A 23,153-nucleotide genomic window follows, 5' to 3' on the forward strand; every position below is an offset into this window, starting at 1 on the left:
TCCACCCATCTAACGAAATACAGTGGACTCGCTGAGAATATTGTGGATAGCCACAAGACATAAAATATATGCATGTTAACATGATTTTAGTGTGAAAAAATGCTTACTTACATTTTCTGTGTAATGTCCAATTTGATAACGTCACTGCCCTAAAACAACCGAAAAAAACCCGACAATTTAAACAACTTTGCTGCTCAAATAATACACGCGTCTTTTTTTAAATATATATATATATATATATATATATATATATATATATATATTTTATTTATAACAGTTTTTATACAAACATAAAACTGATCAAAGTCTCACAAAATGTATACAAAAAGTATGCTATACATAAACACACAACGGAAAAAAACAAAAACAAAAAAACACCCGAACACGCACCAGATACAGTGAAAAATATATACCTTAATACTTAAACAAAACGTTAAAAATGGAGTGAAGGAATAAAAGAGTGAAGTTATCCATATTACATAAGTGCCCGAGCATATTTCAACTCTTAAAAAGATACCTAAGAAAGGGGCCCCAGATTTTATCAAATTTTTTAGAAGCATCGACTTTAGAAAAATGAATCCTTTTGAGCTTGAGGGCAGCAACCATTTCAGCCAGCCATTTATGAAAACTGGGTGGTAAAGTGGACTTCTACTCCATCAAGATCACCCTTTTAGCCACCACCATACCAAACATAAGAGACAATTGCTGAGAAAGTGTCAATGCTAATATAGGGACAGAACATCCAAGCAAAGCTAATTCAAGATCTGGACTGATATCTTCTCCAGAAACATTCGAGTACCACTGAAAAATATTCTTCCAAAACTCAGAAATCTCAGGTTAAAACCAAAAAGTATGAGCATGTGTCCCATCTGAGCTCTTGCATCTATCGCATAACTGAAAGGTAAATTGTACTGATACATGCGTCTTAATAGAATAATGAATGTAAGTGCTTTTATTAAATTATAAGCTTCACATTTCTGCCTTTAAACCCTCCAAAATCTGTCCCTATTCACTACTATTGTATGCCTCACTGTAACTTTGTAACGTATGCTGGAACTGGCAATGACGAAGACAATGATGAGATGAAGAACCCAAGTGCAGTTTATTAAATAAATGTGAAATCCAAAACCCTGACTACAAAACAAAACATGGACTAGACTAGACTAGACTAGACTTTGCACATACCATTTCACATTCAATACTAGACAACTACACAATGGAAAACATAAATACCAATGAACAAACAGAACTGATAACAAGATAATTAAACAATAAACCAATGAAAACATGACACATGAACATGGAGGGAAAACAGAAATCACATGACAAGGGAAACAGGAACTAAACATTTCAAAATAAAAGACATGAATCAACAAAATACACATGACAAACTTAAATGTTTGCTTTTTTTAAAGAAAAAGAGGGATGAGTAGAACCTAGAATATTCCTTAAAACGTAGTGGATGATCATCACAGCAATAGATGCAGCTATCAGAGGAATGCCTGCAAAAAAAAAAAGAAAAAAAGAAAAAAAAAAGAAATCAATAAAACAAGAAAAAAGAGTGACTGTACTGTATGTACAGTACATGGACAGTATGAAATTATGTTGTTATAAATACAAAAATGTAGTAATTGATCAGTTAATGTTATTAATTGTAAACTCTTACTTATTGACAATGCAGAGACAGAATTTCGGCATTCTGTTAAAAATACCACACAAACATCAGTGACTTCAGCATTTTCATATAAATATGAATGACACGAACATAGACATGTTAATGAACACTTGAATTAAATTAACTTACCAACAGATTCATACTCTTCACTGCAACTGATGGCTACAACAAACAAACTGATATGATTCAAGTAATCTAAAATGTACTTCACAAAAAATTTAATAATAATAATAAAAATTAAAAGAATAGCATAATGAAACAGCATTTTTTTTTTATTTTTTATGACACACTATGACTGCTTTTTGACTCACATTTTTGATCACGGGCACACTCGGTTTTTCCTGTGTTACAGAAATAGATATTTTGAAATTAAAATGAAATGGGTATGGTTTCCAATGGTGAAAAGGTTTGTGATATGTGTCCTACCATTCAGTATCATTCCAGAATCATTCATACACATCAGTTCAATGTTTGCAGGCCACTTAATACATGTCATGCCATTTTTGTTCTCAGTATAGCATGATGAGGTTGATTGACGAGACCCACAAACTTGCTCTTGGTCCATCATTTTTCTGAAGCAGGAGACTTTTTCCTCAGTCGGCATCATTGCAACTTTAAAGTCACACTTTTCTAAACAAAACCAAAACAGGCAAATTCTGTTATTGTAGTAAGTAGATGCATTTTAAGGGTTGTTTTACTAAAGAAATGAAACATTCTTCTCAACACTTATTGTAAAGTGTTACTGACAAAACATGTAACTGTACCCCATGACCCATCCCAACCCTGTTCACAAGGGAAATATAAACGAGTCAAAATAAAACCATATTATCAATGTTAACATATCATAATACAGGCAAAAGATGACATTTCATGTGGAACAATATCAGTCATGCATGCAGTTAGGCTACTCTAATTTGATGTTTCACAGAAAACAGTGAAACACTCTAGGCTTTGCATTACTGGCCAACCCTCACAGTTTCAGTTAGGTTATAACCACAACATTATTATTTTTTATTTAGCAGTAAAACACAAATTTTCTCATCTTCTCATGCACATATATGAAATTGAACAAAATGGCCAAATAACTAAGAGTGTTATTATTGACAATAAAATACCAGTAATAATCTAACAGAAATCAAAGTGTGAAGAAAAAGTAAAACATTAATTACCATTTTGCTGTCCACTGCAGAACTGAACAAGTACAAAGCAAAACAGGATCTGCTACAGAAACAGATGCAAGAATCATTGGGGTAGCCAAATATAACAGAATAAGTTGTTGCTATAGGGTTGCTAACTGTCCCATAAATTAAATCATCCCATTTTTAAGAAAACAGAATTGTGTTCCTTTTTAAAAGCATACAGGATGCAGTTTGTCCTGTATTTTAGCTTATCACACGAAACAACTGAGAATTGTATTTTATTTTATATTATTTATTCATTTAATTAAATCAATTTAACATACAGTACATTTGTCTCTGTTAAAAAGTACAGAATAGAAAACAAATGTAAATAAATGGACCCAGGGGCCCTTGACTTCCAGTGGTCTGGAGGATCCCTGGGCTGCAAGCTTTTGCTGTCCATCAACTTGAACATTTTTGTTTATATAGGCTTAAATATGTGAACCCCAAAGCCTAGACAAGGCCCCTTCAGTAGGGCCCTGTGACTGTGAGGACCCCCAGGCCTCTTAAAGCACCCTTTTGCCTCCCTGTTTCTAATTAAAATGAGTTTGAGCCACTCTTTGTCTCTATAACAGCGCTCGTATCATTTGAGACATGACTTTCTAAAGCCTCTTCATTATCAACATGATCAAAACTTTGCTGAAAAAATGGTTGTATGCAGTGCATTAGATCTCTACTGCCTCTTGGTGAAATTTTCCATGCTCTTCTAGAAGTAGAAGACCTTGTAATTTCATTTCCAAAATGGCTGCCTTCATATTGTGGTACTCATTTTTTTTTTTTTGCTGATTTTGTAAAAATTAAGTTAAATGAAATTAAAAATAAAATGAAGAATAACATTTATATTGCTAATGAATTCAAAATGAGTATTTACTGAATTTAAGCAACGTGTGCTAACTTTTTTGTAAATTATTTAATAGAAAATTTATGTTGAAAATGTAAATTTCTTAACCCTGTAATGCTGTATGTATCAAATTTGATACACAACGTTTGACGCTCCTGTCTCGCTCTCTGTTCAAGCTGAAATGCCAAAAAAATAAAAAAAAGTTTGTTATGTAAGTTTCACATGTTTATGGCACCATCTAGTGGTTGTTTGTGAAAAAAGTGGTTTCAATGTTTATATCAATCTATTTAAATTGGTGGCGAACTTCCGCAAAAAATTACTTATGTTGGGATAAATTACAGCTTATTTGAATAAAGTAAAAGTGATAGTAATGATTATATTGTTACTGATATTTTAAAATAAGTATTTGCTGAATATAAGCAACATGCTTGGTTACATTTCTTTTAAATTATTTTATTGAAAAAGCATGTTGAAATTACATGTAGCAAATATGATACAATAGGCTTTTGAGGTATATCTCTGAATCACCATTACATTACATTCATGCCCACTATAAAAATAAATAAATAAATAAATAAAAATAACAGAGACTTGAAAATTCGGACATATCATTTTTATAAGATATATTTAAAGTGTGAACTAATATTTCGTGTATTTTCATAAATGCAGCCTGCTCTACCATTATAAAGATCTCACTATTTTACATTACAAGCTATGATGTCATCTTACCGTATGTTCCTGAGACCCAGCGGAAAAAAGTTTTACAATTTCCCTTTTTTAAATTCCAGTATAGTATTTGGTGCATAAAATACATACAACCCCAATTCCAAATTATTATATTCACCCTTTGCTATATTGAAAGCACTACAACTAAACATTATATGATGTTTTTCCTTGTAAATTTCTTTGCTTTTTGAAAATATACAGTAATTTCAAACAGATGATTGCAACACGCTCCAAATATTTGAGACAGGGGCAATTTAAGACAAATAACAATTTGACGAGTTGAAATAAGGTGATGTGAGACAGGAGATGTTAAACAGGTGAGGCAATCATGTCATAGTATATAGTATGCCTCCTAAAACAGCCTAGTCCTTCAAGAGCAAGTATCATTCGAGACTTGTCAGTTTGCCAACAGATGCTTCAGCAAATAATCCATCACTTTGAGAACAATGTTCCCCAGAGACAAACTGGAAGGATTTGGGGTATTTCACCCTCTACAGTGCAAAATAGTTGAAGTCAGAAGTTTACATACACCTTAGCCAAATACATTTAAACTCAGTTTTTCACAATTCCTGACATTTAATCGTAGAAAACATTCCTGTCAGTTAGGATCACTACTTTATGTTAAGAATGTGAAATGTCAGAATAATAGTAGAGAGAATGATTTATTTCAGCTTTTATTTATTTCATCACATTCCCAGTGGGTCAGAAGTTTACATACACTTTGTTAGTATTTGGTAGCATTGCCTTTGAATTGTTTAACTTGGGTCAAATGTTTTGGGTAGCTTTTCACAAACTTCTCACAATAAGTTGCTGAAATTTTGGCCAATTCCACCAGACAGAACTGGTGTAACTGAGTCAGGTTTGTAGGCCTCCATGCTTGCACATGCTTTTTCTCTTCTGCCCACAAATGTTCTATTGGATTGAGGTCTGGGCTTTGTGATGGCCACACTTTGTTGTCCTTAGGTCATTCTGCCACAACTTTGGAGGTATGCTTGGGGTCATTGTCCATTTGGAAGACCCATTTGCGACCGAGCTTTCACTTCATGGCTGATGTCTTGAGATGTTGCTTCAATATATCCAAATTATTTTCCTTCCTCATGATGCCATCTATTTTGTGAAGTGCACCAGTCCCTCCTGCAGCAAAGCACCCCCACAACATGATGCTGCCACCCCCATTCTTCACGATGGTGGTGGGATGTGTTCTTCGGCTTGCAAGTCTCACCCTTTTCCCTCCAAACATAACAATGATCATAATGGCCAAAAAGTTCAATTTTGTTTCATCAGACCAGAGAAAATGTATCCAAAAAGTAAGATATTTGTCTTCATGTGCACTTGCAAACTGTAGTCTGGCTTTTTTTATGGCGGTTTTGGAGCATTGGCTTCTTCCATGTCGATATAGGACTCGTTTTACTGTGGATATAGATACTTGTCAACCTGTTTCCTAAAGCATCTTCACAAGGTCCTTTGCTGCTGTTCTGGGATTGATTTGCACTTTTCGCACTAAATTATGTTCATCTCTAGGAGATAGATTCAGACAGAATATGATGGCTGTGTGGTCCCATGGTGTTTATACTTGTGTACTATTGTTTGTACAGATGAACGTGGTACCTTCAGGCATTTGGAAATTGTTCCTAAAGATGAACCAGACTTGTGGAGGTCCACAATTTTTTTTCTGAGGTCTTGGCTGGTTTCTTTTGATTTTCCCATGATGTCAAGCATTAAGGCACTGAGTTTGAAGGTAGGCCTTAAAATACATCCACAGGTACACCTCCAATTGATTCCAGTTAGCCAATTAGCCTATCAGCAGCTAATTGCCTAAAAGCTTGACATAATTTTCTGAAATTTTCCAAGCTGCTTAAAGGCACAGTTAACTTAGTGAATGTAAACTTCTGACCCACTGGAATTGTGATATAGTCAACGAAAGTAAAACATTCTATCTGTAAACAATTGTTTGAAAAATTACTTAAGTAGATGTCCTAAACGACATGCCAAAACTATAGTTTGCTTATATGAAAAATTCATCAAGATGGTGCCACGGATGGCCGCCACGGTGTGTAGCTCTTCAGTTCTTTTGTTGTTTTTGTTTGTTTGTCCTGTGTTTAGTAATATTTTTCCAGTCAGTTTTACCAGGAACGAACTGCTGAACATTCTGCAGCATGTACCAGACAACCTTTTCCCGGTTTTTGAATATTCGGATGTTTTGCTGGACATTTTAGTCAGAGGTGCAGCTGTGTTGTTTAAACGCGCTAAGAGATGCAGGCAAGGGAGACGAGCAGGCGCGCTGGTCAGGCTCCGTCGGCGTGGCTTTCGAACAGCGCTGCCGAGCATTCATCTAGCGAATCTCCGCTCTCTTCCTAATAAAACGGACGAACTACATCTCCTCACCCATACAAACAAGGACTTTTCAAACTCTGCTGCCTTGTGCTTCACAGAAACCTGGCTGAGTGAAGCCATTCCGGACAGCATGTTACATCTGCCGGGCTTTCAGCAGTTCAGAGCGGATCGCATCGCAGAGTTAACGGGGAAAACGAGAGGCGGTGGAACATGCTTTTACATCAATGAAAGTTGGTGTACAGATGTAACAACGTTAAAGAGGATGTGCTGTTTATTAACTGTAAGCCGTTCTTCTCACCGCGGGAGTTTTCCTTGTTTATTCTGGTGAGTGTGTATATCGTGCCAAACACGTGTGTGAACACAGCGCTGCAACAGCTGACTGATCAAATCATAGACACAGAACAACATTACCTGGACTCAGTTATTATTATTCTTGGGGATTTAAACAAAGCAAATCTCACATGTGAACTGCCCAAATACAAACAGCACATTAAATGCCCCACCAGAGACAGGAACATACTGGATCATTGTTACACAACAATAAAGGATGCATATCGCTCTGTCCCTAGAGCAGCTTTGGGACTCTCTGATCACTGTCTGGTTCATCTTCTTCCAAACTACAGGCAGAAATTAAAATCAACCTAGCCAGTAGTAAGGACTGTAAAGAGATGGACCAATGAAGCAGAGCGGGAACTACAAGCCTGCTTCGATTGCAAGGATTGGAGTGTTTTTGAGGCTGCAGCCACAGACCTGGTCGAGCTCACAGATACTGTTACATCAAATATCAGTTTCTGTGAGAATATGTGCATTCCTACTAGGACTTATTTAAAGTTCAACAATGACAAACCATGGTTTACAGCAGAGCTCAGGCAGCTTTGTCAGGCCAAAGAGGTTGCTTACAGGGGTGGGGATAAAGTCTTGAACAATCAGGCCAGGAACACACTGAACAAGGAAATCAGAGTGGCTAAAAGAAGATACTCTGAGAAGCTGAAAAACAAGTTTTCAGCTAACGACCCTGCATCAGTGTGGAGTGGCATGAAACAACTCACAAATTACAGGACACCTACCCCCAACCCTGTGGTGGACCAACAATTGGCTGATGACTGAATGCGTTCTACTGCAGATTTGAAAGGCCCAATCTCACACCCCACACCCACTCTGACCTTCACTTCACTTCACACAAACACTAACACCTCCTGCAACCCCCCTCCTCCCCCCTCCTGCTACTCAACCTGCACTTAAGATCTGTGAAGATGATGTGAGTCGGGTCTTTCGGAAACAAAAGACGAGGAAAGCTTCAGGCCCAGATGGTGTCTCACCAGCGTGTCTTCGATCCTGTGCTAAACAGCTGGCCCCCATCTTCACACAGATCTTCAATAGATCACTGGAGCAGTGTGAAGTCCCATGCTGCTTCAAATGCTCAATCATTATTCCTGTCCCAAAGAAACCAAAAATCACAGGACTTAATGACTACAGACCTGTCGCCCTGATGTCTGTGGTCATGAAATCATTTGAGAGACTGCTGTTGGCCCACCTGAAGAACATCACTGGACCCTTTCTAGATCCTGCTTATCGAGCAAACAGGTCTGTGGATGATGCAGTCAACATGGGATTGCATCATATCCTGCAACATCTGGACAGACCAGGGACATATGCAAGGATCCTTTTAGTGGACTTCAGTTCGGCTTTCAACACCATCATCCCAGCTATACTCCAGAATAAATTACACCAACTCTCTGTTCCCATGTCTATCTGTCAGTGGATTACCAGCTTTCTGACGGCAGCTTGTGAGACAGGGGAAACTCACTTCCAGCACCTGTACAATCAGCACTGGTGCCCCCCAGGGATGTGTGCTCTCCCCACTACTCTTCTCCCTCTACACCAATGACTTCATAACCAAGGACCCCTTTGTCAAGCTCCTGAAGTTTGCAGACGACACCACTGTCATCGGCCTCATCCGGGATGACGATGAGTCTGCATACAGAAGGGAGGTTGAACAGCTGGCTGTCTGGTGCAGTCAAAACAACCTTGAGCTGAACACACTCAGAACGGTGGAGATGATTGTGGACTTTAGGAGGAACACCCCAACACTGACCCCCCTCACCATTCTAAAGAGCACTGTGGAGTCATTCAGGTTCCTGGACACTACCATCTCACAGGACCTGAAGTGGGAGACACAAATTGACTCCATTGTGAGAAAGGCCCTGCAGAGGTTGTACTTCCTTTACCAGCTGAGGAAGTTCAAGCTGCCACAGGTGCTGCTGATACAGTTGTACTCAGCAGTCATTGAATCTGTCCTCTGCACTTGAATAACTGTCTGGTTTGGTTCAGCTTCGAAATCAGATATCAGATGACTACAAAGGAAAGTTCGGACTACTGAGAGGATTATTGGTTGCCCCCTGCCCCCACTTCAAGAACTATACACTTCCAGAGTGAGGAAAAAGGCTGGAAAAATCTCTCTAGACCCCACTCACCCTGCCCATTACCTTTTTGAACTGTTGCATTCTGGCCGACGCTTCAGAGCTCTGAGCACCAGAACCGTCAGGCACAGGAACAATTTTTTCCCTCAGGCTATCCATCTCATGAACAGTTATATTGCCCCATTGAGCAATAACTATGTGCAAAACACAGTTTAGTCTTTTTTATATTTATCCAACACATCCAACCTCTTCTGCCATTTCATTCCTCTAAAAAAAAATAAAAAAATAAACATTTGCACTGTACATAACTGATTTGTATTTTGCACTGTACATAACAGATAACAGATTTGTATTAGATTTGCGCTACGTATGTGTATGTGTGTATGTACGTATGTATGTGTGTGTCTGTGTGTGTATGTATGTATGTGTATAATTATTTTTTATTTTTTATTATTAATCTATGTCTTGCTGCTGTTTTTGTATTGTTGTACACTGGAAGCTCCTGTCACCAAGACAAATTCCTTGTATGTGTAAGCATACTTGGCAATAAAGCTGATTCTGATTCTGAAGTCTGAGGACTTCAACCTAAGTGTATGTAAACTTCTGACTTCAACTCTAGTTAAAAAATTCAAGGAATCTGGTCAAATCTCAGTGCTTAGAGGGCAAGACGAAAAACATTTCTGAATATGTGTGATCTCCGATCCCTCAGATGTCACTGTCTTAAAAAACATCATTTATCCGTAATGGATATCATGAACATGGGCTTGGGATAACTTTAGTAAACCTTTGTTAGACAACACCATTTGCCGCTGCATTCACAGATGCAAGTTAAGACTTTACTGTGCAAAGCAGAAGCCCTACATCAACACTGTCCAGAAGCGCTGCTGACTGCTCTGGGCTCTGTCTCATCTTAGATGGAAATTAGAACAGTGGAACTGTGTTTTTTGAAAAACAAAGCCGTCTTGTTATGGGGCCAAAGAAGAAAAGGGCCATCCAAACTGTTATTAGCGTCAGGTCCAAAAGCCAGTGTCTAAATGGGCCAGGGGTGTGTCAGTGCACATGGCATGGGTAACTCGCACATCTGTGAGAACACCATGAATGCAGACAGATATGTAAAAATTTTGGAGCAACATTTACTGCTATCCAGCACCGTCTTTTCCAGGGATGTACTGCCTGGATTTCAAGTGCATGGCTGTGTAAGCAGAGAGTGTGGGTGCTAGACTGGCCTGCCTGCCGTCCTGACCTGTCTCCAATTGAGAATGTGTGGCGTATTATGAAGCACATCATACAGCAGCGAATACCCTGTACAATTGTGCAGCTAAAGACTTACATAATGGATGATTGGGGAAAACTTTCAAAACTTAACAAACTTGTGTCTTCAGTGCCCAAATACTTAATAAGTGTTATTAGAAGAAATGGTCATGTTTCACAATGGTAAACACTCAACTGTCTTAAATTTTTTGGAGCATGTTGCAATCATCTGATTTGAAATTACTGTACATTTTCAAAAAACAATGACATTCACAAGGAAAAACATCATATAATATCAAGTTGTAGTGCTTTCAATATAGCAAAGGGTGAATATAATTTACAAATCACCCCTTTTTGTTTTTATTAGTATATTTCATACTGTCCCAACTTTTAAATATAAATATATATATATATATATATATATATATATATATATATATATATATATATATATATATATATATATATATATAAAATGTGCAAATGTATTTTTTATTTTTTATATTTTGTCTAATGGTACTAAAGAAACATTTTTTTTTTCATATGTCAGGCTTTACAGGGTTAATCATCATTACATTACATCCATGCTCACTACAATAAAAAAAAAAAAAAAAACAAGCTTTGAAATTACTGACATATAATTTTAATATGATATTTAAAGTGTGAACTGCTATTTGTTTTACATATGCAGCTTGCTCTGTCATTATAAAGATCTCATGGTTTTATATGACAAGCTATTATAGTGCCATTTTACTATAACCTCCTGAGACACCGCAAATGTCAATATAGTGTTTGGTGTATAAAAAACCTTTGATAATTGATTTAAAAAAACATTTTGTATTTGATGTGCTGAATTGTAATGCTATACATTTCTATAGTGCATGTCTGCCCTTGCATTACAGACAAATAACTTGGCTTAGGTGGTTGGGGAAAATAAGATATTTATATTTTATTTTCACACACAAAAGTGTGTGGTGCAAAAGTATTGGTTAAACTATATACAAAAAGTTTGTCGAGACAAACTATAATGGTGGCAAAACTAAAAGTTTAAAATCTACAGTCCTACAGTAAGATAAAAAGCGCTAACATTCCAAAACAAATTCTTAGCTCATTTGAACATTTTGTCAATGTGATGTAGTCTTGGGGATTTTTGGCCAGAGCACTTGTATGGGAGCACTTGTATGGGAGAATAATAACGGTAGCCAAGCTGTAGGATCGTTCCAAACAGAATAGAATGTTTTTATTTTGATACATACAACAATGGTATAATCAGATTATAGTGGTTACGACAGGTATTTTTAAATTAGCTGACGCTGGGACATTAACAATCAAAATTTTGCAATGTGTACAGTGCAATGCAACACTCTACAGATACACTGGAGATCATTTTAATCATATTTTAGCTTTTTAAAAATGTACAAATTCTACATTCTAGCAATTAATATGATGTCATGAAATTGCATATACAGTATAATAACGATACGAGATGTCACTGTGTAAAATATCAAGTCAGCTACAGATTTTCAACACAAAATATTCACAAGATTGGAACCTAAAAATTTTAATAGAATTACACATTTAATAAACATTTAACATGTACTATTAAAAAATTACCTTAGCTGCCCATTGTGACCTGCATGATTTACTTCAGTGGGCATCAAAAATAATTATTACTATTTTATCCTAATTCTGCTACTAGGTTAACATTAGGTTTATGGAGAAAGGCTCTGCATGGGTTTCACAGAACCCATTTGTAGATGCTGTAGGAGCCTATTTGTTAAATTCTTCAATATTTAAAGTATTTGATAAAGTTAAAATATTTCATGTTGTATTATTGCCCCTTTAAATATATGCACGTTTACACATTTATTTCACATTTTGTTACATGCTTGTTTCTCTATGCATAATTTGTAGTATTTACAATTTGTTTACAAGTTACATGTTATATTGAGTTTACATTGATATGTATAACAAGCGCTAAAATGGTATACCGTCTCTTTAGGAACAGCCCCTGCTCAGCAAATGTGTTTAAGTTGAGCGGGTTCTTTAGCACATCTGTCCTATGTGTGATTAGAATTAATCTGACAGTAAAAAGCAGAAAGGGTATTATAAGAGACTTAAGAAAATGGATTCTAGAACAGACATGTTCAGTGAACTCGTCAATGCTGTCTGTCTGGTAGTTGCCTAATGCTCAGAAACATTTGTAATTTCGAGGCTTAAACTACACATCAGTAGTGTTAAACCACAAGCTGACAAGCCGCTGGCACACACTAAATGCTGGCTGTCTGGTTTCACGTTCCAAACCCTCTCTGAATGTATCTCTTACAGTAAATTTGCTGGTCCACCAGCTAGATCGGCACCAAACTACAATGTTCCCACCCTTTATGACCAATTTCCATGATTTTTCCATGATGTTTCCAAGTATTTGTGATTACTGGACACAGATTACTGGATACAGTGCAAATTAATAATACACTGATTTGTGAACTGTTTTGACTAATTCTAATGTAATTCTGATGTCAGCAGCCATATCACCCTGTAGTGCTAGACCAGTTGCCCACTGAAGCCAAGCAGGGTCGAGCCTGGTCAGCACTGGATGGGAGACCTCCTGGAGAAACTAAGGTTGCTGCTGTAAGAGTTGTTAGTGAGGCCAGCAGGGGGTGATTACCCCACGGTCTATGTGGGTCCTAACGCCCCAGTGTTATGATGGGGACACTATACTGTAAAAAGGCACGATCTTTTGGATGAGACGTCAAACCTTGGTCCTGACTCTCTGTGGTCATTCAAAATCCAAATTCCCTCCATGGCCCTTATCAATCATGGTTTCTTAATAATCCCCACATGAATTGGCTCTATCACCCTACTCACTCCTTTCCACCAATAGCTGGTGTGTGGTGAGCGTTCTAGCGCACTATGGCTGCTGCACACTGGTGGTGGTTGAAGAGAGTCCCCTGTTCACCATGTAAAGCGCTTTGAGTGTAGTGTCAGAAAAGCACTATATACTGTAAGTGTAACATTTAGGGCAGTCGATTTAACGCATTAATTCAGTGCGATTAATTATATAAAAAATAAAACCCAAGTAATCATGTCCCCGGACGTGATAAGGAATATTCCTTCCATCTGAGCAATTCAAGCTTGAAGCAACACCTGTTTTCTCCAGGGGGCAGTAAGCGAAACTTCAGCTGTTTGGGCAACACGCTTATAAAGAGAACAAACCACACTCCCTGACAGCAGAAAAAACAAGATGAGAACACATTCTTGTGTTCAAACACAGCTTGATGGAGCGCAAATACGAACGCAGGGATCTCAAAACGTGCTTCTCCAAGTTTCAAACTATGTTTAACTTGACACATCGACCTAAAACTGTATGTTTATGATGCGACGCAAACGAGACGCTCTAAAAGTGTCTGACGCAGGTGTACATTGACGTATCGTTAGAAAAGCCCTCATAATAAATTTGTCTCGGACTGACTCAATTGCAAAATGGATTGTGTGAACTGCAGGCCAATGATAGGCAGATGACATAAATTAAATAATGGAAATAAACATATATTGCATACTAAAGCCTCTTTTTGAATTGTCTTTTTGGTAACACTTTGCAATATGGTTCAATTTGTTAATATTATTTAATTAATTAGGTATCATGAACAAACAATTAACTATATATATGTTTTTTTTTACAGCATTTATTAATCTTTGTTAATATTAGTTTATAAAAATACAATTGTTGATTGTAAGTTCATGTTAGTTCATAGTGAATTGTTACTATGTTACTAATTGTTACTAATGTTAACAAACACAACTTTTGATTTGAGAAATGTATTAGTATATGTTGAAATGAATATTAACTAAGATTAATAAAAGCTGTAAAAGTATTGTGCATTGTTAGTTCATGTTAACTAATGTTATTAACTAATGTTAACAAATGGAACCTTATTGTAAAGTGTTACCATCTTTTTTAATGCTTAATTTGTGTTATAAAAAATAATAATGTAGATAATTAAAATGCATTACATCATTGTGGCATGAAGTAATTCATTTTAATTATCTATATTATATTTTTATAGTATATATTTTATGTATAATGATTTAAATATAACTATAAGTATTTAATAATTATTTATTGAATTATTGTTATTTGAGGGGCTTTCTAATCAAATATTTATATATGCGATCAATTGCGAATAATTGGCATACCATGTAATTAATTCAATTAAATTTTTTAATTGACTGAGAGCCCTAGTAACATTCATTCATTCAATTAAAAGAACTGACTCAAAACTGGCAATGGAGAACCGACTCATCCCTATGGCTTGCAAGCATGTTTTACTCTACGCAAGATATTCACTATAGAAATTTCCATGACTTTTCCAGGCCTGGAAAATGCCATTTTCAAATTTCCTGATATTTCCAGGTTTTCCATGACCTTGAAACCATGAAATCCTGAAACCAGCGCTAACCAGAAAAAAACGCTTAAGCATCAGTAAACCCCCCATTTTGTTCTTGTTTGAGACCATAAAATGGGGGTGTGGTAACTGACTGCTGAGAATCCTCATCGTATTGAAGTTATTCAAAATGAATGCAATGTTTCATTTCAGTCCATTGACAGTACAGATTTGTACTCTGCACCACAAATAAAAATTGCCAAATGATTCATTGACTTATGCAATTACCTGATGAATTTGCTGAAATTTCATGAACATTTGACTGACTCAGAGACATTCATATTATCATTGTGATCATTCAGTGAACATATCGTTGAATCACATACAGTATGTCAAACTGAGCTTAACATCATGCAGCAGTAGACACGTTTTTTCCGGTTGGCCATCTTGCACAACCCACAAACCCTTTACAAATCAGCAACATTGTTCAAAATAAAAGTATTTGATGAATCTTTGTTAGGCTAGTCAGACCAATATGGGGATTGTTGGCCTAACATGTAATTGTGTGTAGATTCTAAGTATTTCACATTTCCTAGTATCTGTGACTCAAAAAATACAAATCTCTGTTACAAGTGTGAACCTCACTATGTATGCTCTCGGAAGTCAAATGCTCTCAACAAATATCAACTCAAAAAGGCTTGTTTACATGACATTGTAATGTACAGTATGTTAGTCTAAGCAGATGTGTAAACTTGCTGGCTGAGCTAGCAGTTGTAAGTACCTTAATGTACGATATTGCATTGAGATAACTCCAAAATCCTCATTAGCACATGAGTGCATGAGGAAGCACTCATGCACTGCAAAACAAGTTCAATGAGCTCACCATTCATTCAGTGAAAGGAAGATACTTCCCTTTATTTCTTTGGCACAGCATACAAACAAAATAAGAGCAAGAATTGAAAATTTCATCATTGATAAAGGGTGATTATAAATGCAGCCCCTCTCTTTAGTTTTGAAACCTTTCTGCTTGACAAGCCACCATGAGAAGTTATGCAAATCACTCACCCCAAGGACAGCCACATATCGCAGCATGATGAAGAGAATGGATTAGTTTTGAGCATTTCACGTCCCCTTGTAAACCAGCCTATCAGATTACAGTCCCACCCACACACACTCCCCAGATGATGTATGTTGAAAATGAATGTTACAAACAATAGAGAAACTTTTTTCTCATATAGATACAGACATATGTTTCTGACAATGGAAAGAACCTTTAGTATACTTTAAAGATAGAACAAACCACATGAAACAGACCTCACTATTCAGAAATGTCTGCTGTTGCACAATGCAATCCAGTCGTAATTCACAGTCTTTCAACCACTGCTCATGTGTGATCAAATGTTGATCACACTTGCTGCTGAGGTAGTTTACTGTCATCATTATTACGGCTGTGTACATTCCGCCGAGGGTGAACATAAAGGATTCACTGGGAGAGTTACGCAATGCCCCCTCACTAATTCACCTGGTACACGCCTAGGAAAGACCACTATTTCTCCATATTAAGAAGCACAGATTGATTTACACTCTATTTAAAGGAGAATTTAGCAGTCTTGCACTTCAGACAGCTAATTACAGCATGCATTGCAAATGATTTACTCGCATTGTACATATTTTAATTTGAAACACGTGTAAGTAAATGTAAAAAAGTTGTGGTAAATCGTTGATACGAGTCAGAATAAGTCAGAATTTATTTTAAAAGTGTGTGTGTGTGTGTGTGTGTGAGAGAGAGAGAGAGAGTGAGAGAGAAAGAGAGACAATAAGAGTGTGGGGTGGGTTCTTCTAATGCTAGGATGTTTTCACATCCTGTGGTTAAAGCACATTGTAAAATCGCCGATTTGTAATCCATGTTTCTGCACACTCTCATAATAGATGTCTAAACAAATTCTGATGCTTCTCAGTTTTAAGGCCTCCAGAGAGACAGATTGACAGGGAATCCTTTTCTACTCAAATGACAGTTCACAGAGCTGTAAAATAGACATGCAAAAATTAACTAATTCATTTCTGAATTGTTAATAAACTTTTTGTCATTCATAGAAGATAAGGTTATGCCACAGGTATGGTATTTCCAAAACACCTCGCAGACAGCAAAAAACGACTGCACTTTATGCATGCTTCAACAGCTACAGGTGTTGCCAGATGTTGTTATCTCTATGAAATCTATAAATCCAGGGCATATTCAAATTTACATTGGATTTGCATATAAAATGTAAAAATGTGAGTTGCACTATACTGCACTATATCTTCACCAGAAATTCCACAGTTAAACATGATTTTTTTTTTTTTTTAAATGAAGATGAAATAACATGCACTGATGGCTTCAACAACCTCAGAGCTCACAGTGTCTCTGCCTTTACAGGTTTATAATTAATCTTTACAAATATTCAGACATGGAACATTCTGTAGCTGTTGATGGGCACATTGTCCAGTGTAAAGGCTTCCTGTATGAAAGGACTGGGCTGTGCTCCAGGATGTAATCATTACCACATTTCTGTATAATCTGTGCATGTGTCACAATGAAAACAAATAGCATTGGGTCACTGATTCTTGTGTTAAAAAGCAGCACATACCGTATTATAAAGGTTTTCAGCCCCCAATAAGAGAAATAAAACCTCTATATAAAAGGGAAAACAAATATAAAAAGAGAGCCTCACCCAAATGGGGAAGTAGTCCTGTGGTGTGAATTATGCCCTCTGTTCTTTTACATAGTCTCCCAGATCTGCCTGCATGACGTATGCAGCCAGCTGGAAGTATAATCCTCAAAACTCTCCCTTTCACCTCAGCATATACAGCTTAAGGGTTTTGTCATTTCTATGAGAATGAAACTTCAGCTTTCAGATATGAAACTCCACATGTGTAAATGCAAAAGTGGAGATTTAGAGCCAAAAAATAAATAAAACATTACTTAAATTTTGATCAGTTTCTCGCCCACACCTATTACATTGCTTCTGAAGATATGGATTTAACCACTCGAATCTTATGGGTTACTTGTGATTCCTTTATGTGATTTTTTGAGCTACAAATGCCTTATCACTTGCATTGTGAGGACCAGCAGAGCTGAGATATTCTTCTAAAATTCTTTGTGTTCCGGTGAAGAAAAAAAGTCATACACATCTGGGATAGCATGATGGTGAGTAAATGATGAGAGTTTTCATTTTTGAGTGAACAATACCTTACATTTTTTGGATATTTCCCTACAGTCCACCCTCTAGAGTTGGTGTATAAGAGGAGAATGATGCACAAATTGTTTGCCATCATGGACATCTCTTACCTCCTCCATGACATGTTTTGGAACTGTTCTGGGTACATATAGTGTAGTTTAAAATACATTTGCACTGTAATCTGTATCCCCATTGCATAGTTCACAAAACTGTGCCAACCATTTGTTAACATATTCATTTATTTAAAAAAAAAAAAAATTTAAAAAAAATCTACAGAGCATGAAAATGTCATCGTTTTACAGAAAAACAAAGAGTAACGACTGAGAGTAAGCAGTACTAGTAAGTCTGGCTTCAGTGCTAGGGTAATTTCCTCTTTCACTACAACTACACTACACTACACTCAGCAAACATGCCAAAGTATAGAAAACAGTTCTACTGCATAATTTAAAAAGCATTCTGTCTGCAGGATTTAGAGCTCAATAAGAAGCCCCATTGGTTATCCAGAAGCCAGAGCAAACATAATTTTATGCATTTGTTTTAGTAAACTCCCCATCCCACAATACAATTGTGGGATCTCTACCTTGTATACAAAGTTGATTTTAAATGCTATATTATCACTTAGAAGACAATGCAGAGGAAAACAACTACATTATTATTTGACATGAGGAATATAAAATTTGACTACCTTAATATTTGTTTTCTATGTTTCTTTCAAAATCTAAATGTAAATGTATTGCTCACATTTAGTGCCACTTGGATTTACTGCTGAGCAATAACCCACACTTCACTTGGGATTAGTGGAGTACATGACCATGTCAATGGACATGGGACAAATGACAATAGAATTATTGCTGTCTGATGGGAGAGAAATGCATGTGGCTGTTAATAGTCATGCAAATCTCAAATATACAGTTAACAACTGTCCTAGGTTATTGAACACATTTACACATTGTAGAAACAATTATTATGAAACACATACTTTTTGACCAGTTCTTGTTTCCTTTGACTCAAAAACTGTGTATTGCTAATTTAAACCTTATAATTGCTGCCAAATTGACGCAAGCGCAACTATTTTGTGCATGGGACAACAGGGGTAACTAACTGCACCAAAATATGCTTTAATACAGTATGTGCATAATAAGTTTGAGACCTTTTTAAAGTTATTAGTGTAATATAAGTTATTACATACGTTATTTACCCAACCTTTACAGGCTTATGCTTAGATACCCCAAAATACTTCAAGTCTAATATATAGTTAATAATCATCAGGGTTCCCACAATTGTTCTTGCATTCATAAGTTAAAGATTAAATATCAGTTTTAGAGATTGCACGCACAAAGAGCCATTTCTAGCTGATTTCTAGCTAACTAGAAACATGTTCACTATTCACAACATTTCCAAAACTTTTCCATGACTTTTCCTGCCCTGGAAATCAACATGATCACACAGGGAATTGAAATGTCGCTTCCGAAAGTTCATGTACCCTGAAATCAACCCCAGTCAGCCGAATTACTGACAGGTGCCGTCTCCCATCAGGCATCTTTGCATTAATATAGTGTGAACACAGGGGCCTGGGTAGCTCAGTGGTAAAATATGCTGGCTACCACCCCTGGAGTTCGCTAGTTCGCTAGTTCGAATCCCAGGGCGTGCTGAGTGACTCCAGCCAGGTCTGCTAAGCAACCAAATTGGCCCGGTTGCTAGGGAGGGTAAAGTCACATGGGGTAAACTCCTCGTGGTCGCTATAATGTGGTTTGTTCTCGGTGGGGCGCATGGTGAATTGAGCGTGGTTGCCGCGGTGGATGGTGTGAAGCCTCCACACATGATAAGATGCGCAGGTTGACTGTCTCAGACACGGAGGCAACTGGGATTCGTCCTTCCCCACCCGGACTGAGGCGAATCACTATGTGACCACGAGGACTTAGAGCACATTGGGAATTGGGCATTCCAAATTGGGAGAAAAAGGGGAAAAATCCCCCCAAAAAAATAATATAGTGTGAACAAATTTTTTTCTAGCGCTACAAATTGCACTAATGTAGCATGAGGAACCACCGAGAAATGGCTTCTTGTCCTGTAAGTAACCAAAAAGTAATCGTGTTCACATACATTTTCGCTGCACTGATGGTAAGGTTTAGGGTTGGGGTTTAGGAGTTAATAAAATATGCATTCCTGTTGACTGTATTACATCATTTACAACTAAAAATACAACCTGCTTTTTCACCCAGAAACTGCATCTCACACGTGCCGCCCATACGTTCAACATTTCCAGCTTCAGCCACTGCGGGCATCCATTTTAATTTTGAGAAGCACAGAGCGATTTAAGGAGCAAAACATTCATCCTACTGTTGTGGAATTCAGAGTGATCAGTCTGGATAATTCCAAATTTTTAATGACCGTGGGAACCCTGTATCACATTCCAAAGTTTTCCAGTAGTTTCCCAGGTGTACACGCCTAGCAGCTACATTCTCGCAGTTTATCCATGTAATGCAGGTGAAACACAGGCACTGGAAAGTCTCAACTTAAAATAGAGCTCTAACGTAGATATGCCTATGAGCTGACTCAAAGAAGTTCCCTTTTCCTAGAGTAGCTTTTCACATTCACTTAAAAGACTTGCCAAAACAAGCATGAGTCACGCCTGGATAATGCACAACATAAGAAAAAGATGTTGATGAATCAGCAGAAAAGGCTTGAAAATAGGAAAGACAAACTGTTGGGTCTTTAAGTAGTCAAGTCTTTTGTCACACCTGATAACAATTAAAATGCCACTGGACCATTACTGTGTTCTCTTGACTTTCTACAAGCTCTATATCCATTTTCTAACAAACAAAATATTGCACTTTTGAATATGTCATTATCACGGCAACATGTACCTTTTCAGCATTCTTGTTCTCTTTGCTTTTAACAGGCTTGTGGCATAAATACAGGTTAATACACATACTACAGACATATTGCACACATGCACACACATTCACACAGATGTACAGAAAATTCATTGCAGAGCATCTTAACCCTTATAAAAAATATGACAGTAACTGAGGAGGGAATAAAAGTGCTTGGCTGCAAAGGGACCTCTCCTTCAAATATTACATAAGAGATCTGTGAACAATTTTACAATAGCCAGCCAAGTTTCAAGCTCAATTTCCAGTAATGTTTACCCTGTTGCTGCACACATGATACTCCCGGCCTGCTAAGACCATTACATTTATCTACTGTTTGCTGTGTTACACAATAACTAACTATTCTTCATGGACGTCCAATTGCACCCATAGAAAGTGACTAAGTGGATAAACAAGAACTGACCTTTAATAACCCACTAATGGTACAAATTGCTCAGTAACTATTTTTTGTTCCTCTCAAAGTCTTGAAGTAACTGTTGCGCAATTTCCACCCGGCCATTATTAACAGCTCACACTCAGTCGTCTGCATAGTCACCTCATTCTTCCAAATCTCTGCCACAAGATTATTTAGAGCGAATGCTAGAATGTTATTCTCTTTAAAATGTTCTAACAGTACTAGTGATTTAAAAACAAACAATTAAATGCCCTTTTTAAAGATTTCTATACACTCGCCATTACCTTGGTGAAGTATGCTTGTTAAAACTGAAGGCAGCCTGTTCTCATAAGGAGTGACATTCATGTTCTGATTGGAGTTAAAAAAAAACAAAACAAAAAAAACTACAACCAGACAGACTGACACCATATAAATGCTCATAGCTAGGAAAAGATAAGATTTAGCGTACAATGGCAAAATGAGTACAGTAATCCACAACTACAGCATTAGTGGAGGCTTTCCATAAAAAAAAAAGAGTGGTGCGTAAACTAGTTGTGTATTCAGTGGTACATAAGTGGTAAGTTTCACAGTGAACGGAAGACTAACTCTTGTATAGCATGAGGCGTTCAGTGAAGGCACTTCCAGGTAGAGTAGCACCTTTGACCTTCATGACTAGCCTGTAAAAAGCCCTTGAGTGGGGTGGTGAAGGGGAAGATGAGCTGGGCGGCTGTGTTGATGGTCCAAGCATGTGGCTCACAGTAGGCTGAAACCCAGAATGTACTGCAGGAGTTTGTTCCTGTTGGCCTGAGGTAAGAAAGCACTGCTCAACTCCAGACAACACACAGAACCCTCTCGTCTTTCTTTAAGCACCTGTCGATTACAAATGGCATGATTACTTCACATATATGCAGAAAATTCTTCAGACAGCCATCTGTGTACAGAAAGGTTTTCTAGTTGGAAATGGTTTAGACCAGTGGTGCTCAAGTGGTTTTGCTGCAGGACCTGATTTTACATTGGAAATCAAGTGGCGAACCACCATAGTAAAAAATTGGACCAATGTTCCCTCTAAGCCTCGCACAAGCACGGCTGCACACTTCTGTTGTTGCTTTTATCGTGCAGATTAGGGGTGGGTAAAAATTGTTTTTCTGATGCATCATGATCTTCATTTGAATTATATCGATTCTTAAATCCCAAGGTTGATATATTTTACTCTATGCACAACTCTCTACTATAATGAGAGTAAATTGCTCGCATCCGCAACCAAATTTAAAATTTATATATTTGGCAACTGGCTGGTAAATGTTAGGATTTCTCTCACCAGTGATTGTTTGGTATAGTGGGAAAGAAGTTCAGCACCGTGTTGTGAGTAAAAGTTTGGTTTGACTCGTCGTGTGTGTGTGTGTGTGTGTGTCCAAAGACAAGACCACGCAATCCATTTGTCATTCAATAGTGTCGCTTTTAATACCCTTTTTGTTCTTCACACTGAGTTGAGAAAAAAAAATAAATCAAATAACCACGCACAGCATGGATGAGATAAAGCCATTTGCGTCTCTCACGTTAAACATGCACTCATTTACAAAAATGCCAGTTTTCTTTAAGACAGTGGTTCTCAACTGGTTTCGCTTCAGGACCCAGATTTTACATTGGAAATCAAGTGGCGACCCACCATAGTAAAAACATTACCTATATTTAATGTATCCTGGGTCACATTTCCTTTTACCTTGCATAGTTTGTTCATGGTTTTCAAGTATTTTCAAGTATAAGGGCATGCACTGTGTTTCAAGTATCAAGTGACATTATTTTTGTTATTGATGTCAAGAACAAAAGTTACAGGATGTTTTCTCTCCCCCCTTTTAAA

At 37.2% G+C, this 23,153-nt stretch overlaps 2 protein-coding genes across 7 annotated transcripts in view; both read right to left on the reverse strand.

Moving 5' to 3' along the window:
* LOC127426890 (carboxypeptidase N catalytic chain-like) overlaps positions 1 to 15,944 on the reverse strand; it is a 31,218-nt gene extending 15,274 nt beyond the window's left edge. For 2 of the 3 annotated variants that reach the window (XM_051674004.1, XM_051674002.1), the window contains exons 1-8: positions 15,876 to 15,944; positions 2,845 to 2,896; positions 2,102 to 2,305; positions 1,987 to 2,016; positions 1,805 to 1,837; positions 1,667 to 1,699; positions 1,437 to 1,502; positions 112 to 149 (exon numbers count right to left, since the gene is read on the reverse strand). The gene's annotated coding sequence lies outside the window, so the exon portion shown is untranslated. The remainder of the gene's footprint in view (positions 1 to 111; positions 150 to 1,436; positions 1,503 to 1,666; positions 1,700 to 1,804; positions 1,838 to 1,986; positions 2,017 to 2,101; positions 2,306 to 2,844; positions 2,897 to 15,875) is intronic. The other variant, XM_051674003.1, reaches the window with a different exon arrangement.
* A 2,102-nt stretch (positions 15,945 to 18,046) lies between these two features.
* Positions 18,047 to 23,153, reverse strand: part of LOC127426878 (glycerol-3-phosphate acyltransferase 1, mitochondrial-like) — a 32,495-nt gene continuing 27,388 nt past the window's right edge. For 2 of the 4 annotated variants that reach the window (XM_051673963.1, XM_051673962.1), the window contains one exon: positions 18,049 to 22,165. In XM_051673963.1, coding sequence (XP_051529923.1) covers positions 22,049 to 22,165 — 117 coding nt within the window. In that variant the 3' untranslated portion in view covers positions 18,049 to 22,048. Of the gene's footprint in view, positions 22,166 to 23,153 lie in introns of all 4 variants that reach the window. The other 2 variants (XM_051673961.1, XM_051673960.1) reach the window with 2 other exon arrangements.

The sequence above is a fragment of the Myxocyprinus asiaticus genome, chromosome 36, assembly GCF_019703515.2.
Source record: "Myxocyprinus asiaticus isolate MX2 ecotype Aquarium Trade chromosome 36, UBuf_Myxa_2, whole genome shotgun sequence".
Taxonomy (NCBI): domain Eukaryota; kingdom Metazoa; phylum Chordata; class Actinopteri; order Cypriniformes; family Catostomidae; genus Myxocyprinus; species Myxocyprinus asiaticus.